The sequence below is a fragment of the Salmo trutta genome, chromosome 30 (assembly GCF_901001165.1).
Source record: "Salmo trutta chromosome 30, fSalTru1.1, whole genome shotgun sequence".
In the NCBI taxonomy this organism is placed as follows: Eukaryota; Metazoa; Chordata; class Actinopteri; order Salmoniformes; family Salmonidae; genus Salmo; species Salmo trutta.
The window spans coordinates 8,016,683-8,028,981 of NC_042986.1; the positions used below are offsets into that span (position 1 = coordinate 8,016,683).

The 12,299-nt window shown below is 40.5% G+C and overlaps 1 protein-coding gene across 1 annotated transcript in view; it reads left to right on the top strand.

The window, feature by feature from the left end:
* Positions 1 to 12,299, top strand: part of l1cama (L1 cell adhesion molecule, paralog a) — a gene marked incomplete at its 5' end in the record, with an annotated part of 43,564 nt that overhangs the window by 25,633 nt on the left and 5,632 nt on the right. The window contains 6 exons of the mRNA XM_029724386.1: positions 430 to 606; positions 886 to 999; positions 2,417 to 2,566; positions 3,303 to 3,434; positions 11,656 to 11,728; positions 12,148 to 12,159. Coding sequence (XP_029580246.1) covers positions 430 to 606; positions 886 to 999; positions 2,417 to 2,566; positions 3,303 to 3,434; positions 11,656 to 11,728; positions 12,148 to 12,159 — 658 coding nt within the window. The remainder of the gene's footprint in view (positions 1 to 429; positions 607 to 885; positions 1,000 to 2,416; positions 2,567 to 3,302; positions 3,435 to 11,655; positions 11,729 to 12,147; positions 12,160 to 12,299) is intronic.

Consider the following 12,299-nt stretch of genomic DNA (forward strand, 5'->3'; position numbering starts at 1 on the left):
TGTCGTCTATGGTACCTATACCTCCATCTACTCCTTCATTATATATGCTCCTCTGTCTTGTAAAAGACAATAATGCTTCTTGACAAGTCAATAGCCATCTTCTCACTGAACATCGGTGACACTGACATATTGTTGATGTATCACCAGTCACTACTGGAGATGGTTAGTGGTAATACTATCAATCAATCAATCAATCAATCAATCAATAATTAGCCATCCATACTTCAGACTCAGAGCATCAATGCTAAATCAACATCCCTAAGTCTAATTCAGAGACAAACTTCAAATGTTATAGATTAAGTCCAAGGTAGTCTCTCCCCCGACATACATTTTCCCGCTCTGAGACCGCATGCGACTCTAAATTAGAGACAAACCTATAACATAATTGATGGACCGTGATTGATTGACTGTTCCTCTCTCTTTTTGTAGTCGTGGAGAGTGATGACAGCCCGGTGCAGGTGGAGACCATAGACGACCACACGCTGACCAAACTGACCCTGAAGCAGCTGGACCCCAAGAGCCGTTACCGCTTCTACCTGAGGGGGCGCACCTCGGCCGGGGATGGCGAGCCCATTACAAGGGAGGGCGCCACCACGCTGGATGGAGGTAGAACTGCAGGAGGATTAGAATTAGATCCAATGTTCTTCTTTATTGTCCATGCAATGTGGAATTTTGTCATCGGCTTCACACACATAAAAACAGACATTAAAACATTCTGTTTACTGGTGTGTTTGTCACAATGTAGTTACATTGTGGAGTATTAGGGGTTAAGAAATATTATTACACTGAGTTGGTTAACACTAACAGGATGAGGTTCCGTTTGTTGGTGCAAATTGTGAAGGAGAGTAAGAGAGATTATAATTACTCCTTCTCAACCCATTCCAGCTCCTCCGTCCAACATCAGCTTGTCTGTAGGTGAGAAGTCTGTTAACCTGAGCTGGGTGCCAGGCCAGAGACACAGGAGTGTGGGCTTCCAGGTCCAGTACCTCAACAAGAACAGTAAGCTACCAGCCGACCAACAGTATGCCTGTGGGAAAACCAAACACATTTGTCATTTTTGTTCACTCCCCTGTCTGAAAGCAAGAAAAAAATATATACACTACCTTTCAAAAGTTTGGGGTCACTTAGAAATGTGACCCCAAACCAGAATAGAAAGAGGAGTGGGAGGCCCTGGTGCACAACTGAGCAAGAGGACAAGTACATTAGAGTGTTTAGTTTGAGAAACTATAGAAGGACGGGCTCATTGTATTGGCTGGAATGGGATAAATGGAACGGAGTCAAACGTGGTTTCCATATGTTTGATGTGTTTGATACCGTTCCACGTATTCCATTTCAGCCTTTACTATGAGCCCGTCCTCCCTCCTCACAAGTCCTCAACTGGCAGCTTCATTAAAAAGTACCCGCAAAACACCAGTCTCAACGTCAACAGTGAAGAGGCGACTCCGAGATGCTGGCCTCTAGGCAGAGTTGCAAAGAAAAAGCCATATCTCAGACTGGCCAATAAAAAGAAAAGATTAAGATGGGCAAAAGAACACAGACACTGGACAGAGGAACTCTGCCAAGAAGGCCAGCATCCCGGAGTCGCCTCTTCACTGTTGACATTGAGACTGGTGTTTTGCGGGTACCATTTAATGAAGCTGCCAGTTGAAGACTTGTGAAGCGTCTGTTTCTCAAACTAGACACTAATGTACTTGTCCTCTTGCTCAGTTGTGCACCGGGGCCTCCCACTCCTCTTTCTATTCTGGATAGAGCCAGTTTGCTCTGGTCTGTGAAGGGAGTAGTACACAGCATTGTACGAGATCTTCAGTTTCTTGGCAATTCCTCATATGGAATAGCCTTCATTTCTCAGAACAAGAATAGACTGATGAGTTTCAAAAGAAAGTTATTTGTTTCTGGCCATTGTGAGCCTGTAATCGAACCCACAAATGCTGATGCTCCAGATACTCCAGAATGAGTCTAAAGAAGGCCAGTTTTATTGCTTCTTTAATCAGAACAACAGTTGTCAGCTGTGCTAACATAATTGCAAAATTGTTTTCTAATGACCAATTATCCTTTTAAAATGATAAACTTAATTTAGCTAACACAACGTGCCATTGGAACACAGGAGCGATGGTTGCTGATAATGGGCCTCTGTACGCCTATATAGATATTCCATCAAAAATCTGCCGTTTCCAGCTACAATAGTCATTTACAACATTAACAATGTCAACACTTTATTTCTGATCATTTTGATGTTATTTTAATGGACAATTGTTTTTGCATTTCTTTCAAAAACAAGGACATTTCTTAGTGACTCTTTTGAATGGCGGTGTATATATTTTGTCTATTTACATGTGTGAACCACCCTCTAATTTTTTACTGAATAAATACATAGAAGGAATAGAATAAACAAATAAATGGTTTATTTTGTCTCCAGGCGGTGGAAAGTGGAAGCAGTCTGAGAAGCTGAACTCGTCCCAGCCATTCTACCAGCTGAAGGGTCTAACCCCAGGATCACAGTACCGGCTCAGATTTACCTTCAGCAACAACACCTTCTGGGAGACGGAGATCAGGACCGAGGGAGCAGGTAGACCTAGAGTAGCACACACACACACCTAGATACACACCTAAATACACACCGCATACATGATTCACTTTCAACAATAACACCTTCTGAGATCAGAGCCGAGGGAGCAGGTAGTAAGAAAACACACACACAATGACGCAGGCAGGCACACCAGAGGGGGCTGATGGGAGGAGCTATAGAAGGACGGGCTCATTGTAATGGCTGGAATGGAATCAATGGAACGGAGTCAAACGTGGTTTCCATATGTTTGATGTGTTTGATACCGTTCCATGCATTTCTCAGCCATTACTCTGAGCCCGTCCTCCTATAGCTCCTCCCACCAGCCTCCCCTGACACACACACACCCTCCTCTGGGCCCACTGCTGCAGCTCTATCGGTGTGAAGTGATTTTTTGTTTCAATGTCCTAGATGAACGAGACTAAATGGCAAAGCTTCCACCGCTAAATGAAATGCTCCATTAGTGGTATTTGTTTGGGGCATTGGACTGTGTTGCCTACATCTCTAGTGTAATGTCTGTTAGGTTAAGTGTGTGTGTGTGTGTGTGTGTGTGTGTGTGTGTCGACTGAGCCCCCGTGTGTAAGCTCCAGATCCACTCTCTCTCTTCTTAATCTCTTCTCTTCCTTTCATCCTTTCTTTCATCCCCCATCCCCCATCCCTCTCTCTCCGATCCCACCCTCCCTGCTCTCTCGCTCTCTCTTTTCTCTCTCTCTCTCTCTCGGTCTCTTTCTCTGTGTAGGAGTGGTGGATGTGCAGACAGGCTTTGCTACTCAGGGCTGGTTCATTGGGCTCGTGAGCGTCATCGTGCTGTTGCTGCTGGTACTGCTCATCCTCTGCTTCATCAAGAGGAGCAAGGGGGGAAAGTATTCAGGTAGGTCTAAATATAGCAACATGCACCAGACAAATACCAGACAAACCACGTCAGGTCTAACAAACTACATACAGGGCATTCGGAAAGTATTCAGACCCCTTGACTTTTTCCAAAAAATTTTACATTACAGCCTTTTTCTAAATTTGATTAAATAAATGTTTTTCCTCATCAATCTACACACAATACCCCACAATGACAAAGTGAAAACATGTTTTTGCTGTAAAAAACATACCTTATTTACATAAATCCTCTTAAAAACTTCTTAGGGCTAGGGGTCCCGCTATGTACAAGTGTCTTATAACAGTTGAAAGCTTAAATTCTTGTTAATCTAACTGCACTGTCCGATTTACAGTAGCCATTACAGCGAAAGCATGCCATGCGATTGTTTGAGGACGGCGCCCCACAAAAAATATTTTTCCACCAGCACAGGTTTTATAAATTCACAAATAGCGATTAAATATTCACTTACTTTTTGAAAATCTTCCTCTGATTTATCATCCAAAGGGTCCCAGCTATAACATGTAGTGTCATTTTGTTAGATAAAATCCTTCTTTATATCCCAAAATGTCAGTTTAGTTGGCGCCATCGACTTGAGTAATCCACTCGTTCAACATGCAGAGAAAGGAATCCAAAAATCTACCGCTAAACTTTGTTAAAGCAAGTTAAAATACGTTTCTATTGACTACTCAGATACCCTAAAATGTATAATATTTCTATGGAAAAAGTATGTTCAATAGGAAAACGATATTAGCAGGTGCATCTTCTCTTAATCGTGTGCGCATACACACATTTCCAAGACTGTGTCCCTGTAGTAAAACTCATTATTCTTACTAGTTTTGGAAGAAACAAACCTGAAACCTTGAACATTGAGTGCTGACACCCAGTGGAAGCCATAGGAATTGCATACTGGGAGCTAGATTTAACTATTTCCCTATACTTTCCATTGTAAGCGCATGGGCTCTCAAAAAAAAAGAATTCTGGTTGGTTTTTCTTTGGAATTTCTCCTACCATGTCTATTGTGTTATAGTCTCCTACATTATTTTAACATTTCTACAAACTTCAAAGTGTCTTCTTTCCAATGGTACCAATTATATGCATATCCTGGCTTCAGGGCCTGAGCAACAGGGAGTGTACTTTGGGCACGTCAGTCAGGCGGAAATTGAGAAAACATGACCCTAGCCTGATTAAGGATCGGACCCTTTTTTAAATTTTCCCCTAAAATGACATACCCAAATCTAACTGCCTGTAGCTCAGGACCTGAAGCAAGGATATGCATATTCTTGATAACATTTGAAAGGAAACACTTTGAAGTTTGTGTAAATATAAAATTAATGTAGGAGAATATAACACATTAGATCTGGTAAAAGATAATACAAAGAAAAAACATGCGGTTTCATTTATTAATTTTTTTCATCTTTGAAATGCAAGAGAAAGGCCATAATATAATATTGCCGTTTAGACGCAATTTAGATTTTGGTCACTAGATGGCAGCAGTGGGTGTGCAAAGTTTCAGATTGATCCAGTGAAGCATTGCAATACTGGACAATATTTTCTATCAAGTCTGTCCAAATTTGCCGAATTGGTCAATTGATACATTTTGAAGTACATAACTATAGAGAACATACAAAAAGTATATGGTAATACAAAATGTACGTTTACACACTCCCAAGAAATTCTTACATGATGGGTCATTAGCTTATATACTAACTTTCACACATCTAGATGGCCGGGCGGGGTGGGTGTGGAGCCAGAGACAGCAGGGGTTCAAACTGTAGAACCTAATCCACCTAATCCATAAAAATTGGTTTTATCAAACAAAACTATGCTACATTTTATCTCTGAGATCCCTAGGATGACAAATCAGAGCAAGATTACTGAATGTAAGTACATTATTTACCTTCAGAGGTGAATGTATCAAACCAGTTGCTGTGATACGTTTTTTGTTGTTGTACACTCTCCTCAAACAACAGCATGGTATTTTTTCACTGTAATAGCTACTGTAATTTGGATAGTGCAGTTAGATTAACAAGAATGTACGCTTTCTGCCCATATAAGACATGTCTATGTCCTGTAAAGTTTGCTGTTATTTACAACTGTCATGCTAATCACATTAGTGCACGTTAGCTCAACCATCCCGGTATAGGGACTCTTATCCCGTAGAGGTTAAGCATTCTGAGACTCGAAATTGAGCTCAGGTGCATCCTGTTTCCATTGATCATCCTTGAAATGTTTCTACAACTTCATTGAAGTCCACCTGTGTTAATTTCAATTGATTGGACATGATTTGGAAAGGCACACACCTGTCTATATAAGGTCCCACAGTTGACAGTGCATGTCAGAGCAAAAACCAAGCCATGAAGTCAAAGGAATTGTCTGTAGAGCTCCGAGACAGGATTGTGTCGAAGCACAGTTCTGGGAAAGGTTACCAAAACATTTCTGCAGCATTGAAGGTCCCCAAGAATACAGTGGCCTCCATCATTCTTAAATGGCTGAAGTTTGAAACCACCAAGACTCGCTTTCCGCCCGGCCAAACTGAGCAATTGGGGGAGAAGGGCCTTGGTCAGGGAGGTGACCAAGAACCCGATGGTCACTGTGACAGAGCTCTAGAGATCCTCTTTGTAGATGGGACAACCTTCCAGAAGGACAACCATCTCTGCAGCACTCCACCAATCAGGCCTTTATGGTAGAGTGGCCAGACGGAAGCCACTTCTCAGTAAAAAGCACATGACAGCCCACTTGGAGTTTGACAAAAGGCACCTAAAGGACTCTCAGACCATGAGAAACAAGATTCTCTGGTCTGATGAAACCAAGATTGAACTCTTTGGCCTCAATGCCAATGTCACGTCTATTGGAAACCTGACACCATCCCTACGGTGAAGCATGGTGGTGGCAACATCATGCTGTGGGGAAGTTTCAGCAGCAGGGACTGGGAGACTAGTCAGAATCGAGGGAAAGATGAACAGAGCAAAGTACAGAGAGATCCTTGATGAAAACCTGTTCCAGAGTGCTCAGGAACCTAAGCACATAGCCAAGAAAACGCTAGAATGGCTTCGGGACAAACCTCTGACTGTCCTGGAGTGGCCCGGACTTAAACCCGATCAAACATCTCTGGTGAGACCTGAAAATAGCTGTGCAGTGAGGCTCCCTGTACAACCTGACAGAGCTTGAAAGGATCTGCAGAGAAGAATGGTCAAAACTCCCCAAATACAGGTGTGCCAAGCTAGTAGCGTCATACCGAAGAAGACTTGAGGCTTTAATCGCTGCCAAAGGTGCTTCAACAGTACTGAGTAAAGTACTGAGTACTGAGTAAAGGGTCTGAACACTGATGTAAATGTGATTTTTCAGTTTTTTTATTATATATATATATATATATATATATATATATATATATATATATATAAGCCTTATTCTAAAATAGATTCAATTGTTTTTGTCCCTCATCAATCTACACACAATACCCCAAAATGACACAGAAAAAAACGTTTTTTTTAGAAAATAATATATATATATATATATATATTATTTTCTAAAAAACAGTATTTTTCTGTGTCATTATGGGGTATTGTGTGTAGATTGATGAGGGACAAAAACAATCGAATCTATTTTAGAATAAGGCTGTATATATATATATATATATATATATATATATATATATATATATATATATATATATATATATATATATATATATGTATATAGATATTATTTTCTAAAAAACAGTTTTTTTCTGTGTCATTATGGGGTATTGTGTGTAGATTGATGAGGGACAAAAAAATTGAATCTATTTTAGAATAAAGCTGTAAATTAGCAAAATGTGGAAAACATCAAGGGGTCTGAATACTTTCTGAATGCACTGTATACTGTAGAATGTAGTTTGTAACGAGTCTCATATATAAGAATAGGACGTTCTAAAATACTACATATACTAGATTGTTTGTGAGAAACCATACATGTCAGGCAGTTTGTAAGAAATGTTATTTTTCTATTATTTTATTTAACCTTTATTTTGACAGCGACGAAATGTTGAGAACGAGGCAACTCAGGTTCAATACTTCAACAGCAAAGTTAGATAAGATGGAATTTTATGAAGGTAGGGCCTTGTAAACAAAAAAGGGAGTAATGTCGAGATCTACAGGTTTTTAGCAAAGTCCAGCCAATCTTTTGATACAGGATACAGTGATGAGTATCAAAACTGTCGCCTGTAACAAAATGAAGGGCACTATGGTAGATGGCATCCAAAGGTTTAAGAGTAGTAGTAGCTGCACTTTGATAAATAATGTCACAATAATCAAGAACAGATCAAAAAGTTGACTGAATAATCTGTTTCCTACTGAAAAAGCAAACTTTCAATCCTATCTTCTTAACCAGCTCATCTATATGGTTTTTAAATGTTAAATCCATATCAATCCAAATGCCTAAGTATATACAGTTGAAGTCGGAAGTTTACATACACTTAGGTTGGAGTCATTAAAACTCATTTTTCAACCACTCCACAAATTTCTTGTTAACAAACTATAGTTTTGGCAAGTCGGTTAGGACATCTATTTTGTGCATGATACAAGTGATTTTTGCAACAATTGTTTACAGACAACTGTATCACAATTCAGGTGGGTCAGATGTTTACATACATTAAGTTGACTGTGCCTTTAAACAGCTTGGAAAATTCCAGAAAATGATGTCATGGCTTTAGAAGCTTCTGATAGGCTAATTGACATCATTTGAGTCAATTGGAGGTGTACCTGTGGATGTATTTCAAGGCCTACTTTCAAACTCACTGCCTCTTTGCTTGACATCATGGGAAAATCAAAAGAAGTCAGCCAAGTCCTCAGAAAAATAATTGTAGACCTCCACAAGTCTGGTTCATCCTTGGGAGCAATTTCCAAACGCCTGAAGGTACCACGTTCATCTGTACAAACAATAGTACGCAAGTATAAACACAATGGGACCACATAGCCGTCATACCACTCAGGAAGGAGACGCGTTCTGTCTACTAGAGATGAACGTACTTTGGTGCGAAAAGTAAAAATCAATCCCAGAACAACAGCAAAGGACCCTGTAAAGATGCTGGAGGAAACAGGTACAAAAGTATCTATATACACAGTAAAACGAGTCCTATATAAACATAACCTGAAAGGCCGCTCAGCAAGGAAGAAGCCACTGCTCCAAAACCGCCATAAAAAAAGCCAGACTACGGTTTGCAACTGCACATGGGGACAAAGATCATACTTTTTGGAGAAATGTCCTCTGGTCTGATGAAACAAAAATAGAACTGTTTGGCCATAATGACCATCGTTATGTTTGGAGGAAAAAGGGGGAGGCTTGCAAGCCGAAGAACACCATCCCAACCGTGAAGCACGGGGGTGGCAGCATCATGTTGTGGGGTGCTTTGCTGCAGGAGGGACTGGTGCACTTCACAAAATATATGGCATCATGAGGATGGAAAATTATGTGGATATATTGAAGCAACATCTCAAGACATCAGTCAGGAAGTTAAAGCTTGGTCGCAAATGAGTCTTCCAAATAAACAATGACCCCAAGCATACTATCAAAGTTGTGGCAAAATGGCTTAAGGACAACAAAGTCAAGGTATTGGAGTGGCTATCACAAAGCCCAGACCTCAATCCTATAGAAAGTTTGTGGGCAGAACTGAAAACGCATGTGCGAGCAAGGAGGCCTACAAACCTGACTCAGTTACACAAGCTCTGTCAGGAGGAATGGGCCAAAATTCACCCAACTTATTGTGGGAAGCTTGTGGAAGGCTACCTGAAACGTTTGACCCAAGTTGAACAATTTAAAGGCAAATCTACCAAATTGAGTGTATGTAAAACTTCTGACCCACTGGGAATGTGATGAAAGAAATAAAAGCTGAATAAATCATTCTCTCTGCTATTATTCTGACATTTCACATTCTTCAAATAAAGCGGTGATCCTAACTGACCTAAGACAGGGAATTTTTACTCGGATTAAATGTCAGGAATTGTGAAAAACAGAGTTTAAATGTATTTGGCTAAGGTGTATGTAATCTTCCGACTTCAACTGAATATGCAGGAACACATTTGATTGGAGAACCATCTAATGAGTGAACATTTAGTTCATCTGAAAGATTCTTACGAGAGTTTGTCCGTTTTAACCTCAAGTTTTAAAACAAGGAATTCCTGCATAGCTATAAAATATGACTTTAGTTTTGACATTGCCAGATCAACAGTCGGGGTGTCATGGAAATTACCACAAGGGACTCAAAGTCCCAGACCACATAGACATTTCCCAGAAATGCCTGTAGACAGCTGTCGGTGAGGCTTCTCTACCCTCACTCAGTAGTCCCAGACTACTCTAGTCTCCCAGAGACCATGGTACCTTTCTAGCAGTCCCAGGCCACATAAACGTCATTTTATTTTTATGTTTAGTTTTATTGGTTTTATTATTTTTGCATTCTTTTTATACAAATTCATTTAAATTGACTTACTGAAATCAGTTGAGATATCCCTCAATTGTTAATGGATGATGTGTCTCCTCCTGGGCAGCTCGCAGTAAGGGTCTGATCTGAGCAGGTCCTTGTCGTCTTTTGGTCAGACGGGAATTTCCCTCACGCTTTATAAAATGCGCCATCGGTTTTCCTCGCAGACCCTCACTGGAAAGCTCCGCAGCCAGAATCAATCATCTAGTTCACCGTGACGCCAAATTGTAGTGGAAATGACCACAAAGGGACTCAAAGTCAAGCTTAAATGAATCAGTATTTGTTATCAGCAAGCTGGAGAGATTCTAGCAAACTTAATGCACCATAGTACATGTCGGTTAGGAGCTCTGCCGGGGCAGTCTCGTTAGTTCTCTTATATACTGCTTACACAGATAAGTTGTATTTGCATGATTTAGCTTATTCATAATTAATTCATCCTTAACGTTTGGTTCCTGTATCTGACCGACCAATACATCACAAGGCTTCTTCTCTCCAAGCTGAGACCTTGAAACTGAGATATCCCTTTTGGTTCCCGGGACAATGTTCCCGGGTGTACTAGCAATTGGTCTGAGGAGGTGGTCACAGTCACCTGCCCGAACCAAGATAGAGGGAGAGGAGATGCTGTGTACAATTCAGTGCTATCTCTTCAAACAACTACATTTTCCCTCACAGGGGCAACAGCATACATAATAGTATCATCCGCATATAGATGAAGTTCCATTTTTACAGATTGACCAATGGTGTTTATATAAATAGTGTTCATTTATGTACTTCAAGAAATTCAGACTTAACCCTATCCATCACGATAGCCTGAGTTCTGTCACCAAGATTATCATGAAGGCATCAGAGCTCAGGCGCTTCGAGGACAACTTATTCAATGAAATAGCATGATCAACAGTATCAAAAGCTTTTGACAGGTCCACAAACAAAGCATTTTTTTTACATTTTAGTCATTTAGGAGACACTCTTATCCAGAGTCACTTACTGTAGTGAGTGGATACATTTTCATATTTGTTTGTACTGGTCCTCCGTGGGAATCAAACCCACAACCCTGGCATTGCAAGTGCCATGCTCTACCAACTGAGCCACAAGCAGCACATTTCAGTTTAGCGTCTAAAGCATTGACAACTAAAGTGGTTGTTGTAATAGTGCTATGCCCAGGCCTGATTGGTTTACATTCAAAATACATTTCTCAGATAAAAGAGAGCAAAGTTGTACATTTACCAAGGATTCGAGAATCGTAGCTAGACAAGGAAGCCCTGAAATGGGGCGACAGTGATTAAGATCACTATTATCTTGTCCTAATGGAGTGGCAGCACAAGAGCAGATTTCCATACATTTGGAATATTTCCTGATAACAATGTATAAAAAACGAAAGGGTTATTGAGCCAACCATAATGGGCGCTGCACACTTAACCAAACCAGGATCCGATCTGTCAGCCCCTGTGGATTTCTTGTCTATTGCTAGCAAAGCATCGAGGACTTATTTTTCTGTAAATAGTTGATCATTCAGCAAGTTTCCCCTACCAGCAACCAGCCCAATATCATTAAGAATAGGCTTAGAAGTTCACATATACAGTATCAGTCAAAGAAATTATACGTAGCAGACCAGGTAGCTCTACAAAACCACCACACATATCCTCCTGAGTGCTAGTTCACTGCCTAGCCAGTATCTGTCATTACCAAACCCTCAGCCAGCTACTAGCTTAGAGAGGAGCTTCTACTGATTAATGAACAGATACTGAAATGCAATAATCTCTCTCTCAGTCAAAGATAAGGAGGAGGGTCAGGTAGACTCTGAGGCGCGCCCTATGAAGGATGAAACATTCGGAGAGTACAGGTTGGTCTGTCTAATCCGATTATATATTGATTGTTATACATTGATCATTTATTCATATACCTTTACTAACTCAAGCCTGCTGATCATTTAATCATTTCATATTAGCACAAAGTTAAAAGGATAATTCACCCAAGTTACAAAATGACATATTGGTTTCCTTACCCTGTAAGCAGACTTTGGAAAAGGTAAGACAGCAATCCATGTTTTGGCTTTGTTTACCTGGTTGCTGTCACCAAAAGCTTACCTTAAACCCAATGCAAGTCATTATCCTCCAAAATTGCATGTTTTAAATGTCATGCCGAAATCAACATGATCGCTTGGATTCCCTGATTGAAAAGATAATAGTATGTTTTTATCCCAACATCTTGTGTTCATTATGCCGACCCTCTTTCCCCTAATGCTTGCCCCTGCTTTGCCAGATCTCTAGAAAGGTATGCTGTAAGGTGCTCTACTGTGCATGCAGCCTCTGCTACTTATTTTAAATAGTGAATGTTTCTTGTAGAGGCTCTCCTATTTCTCCTCTCCTTTTGCCCAATATCCCTACCCAATATCCCTCCTGTGGCAACGTGAT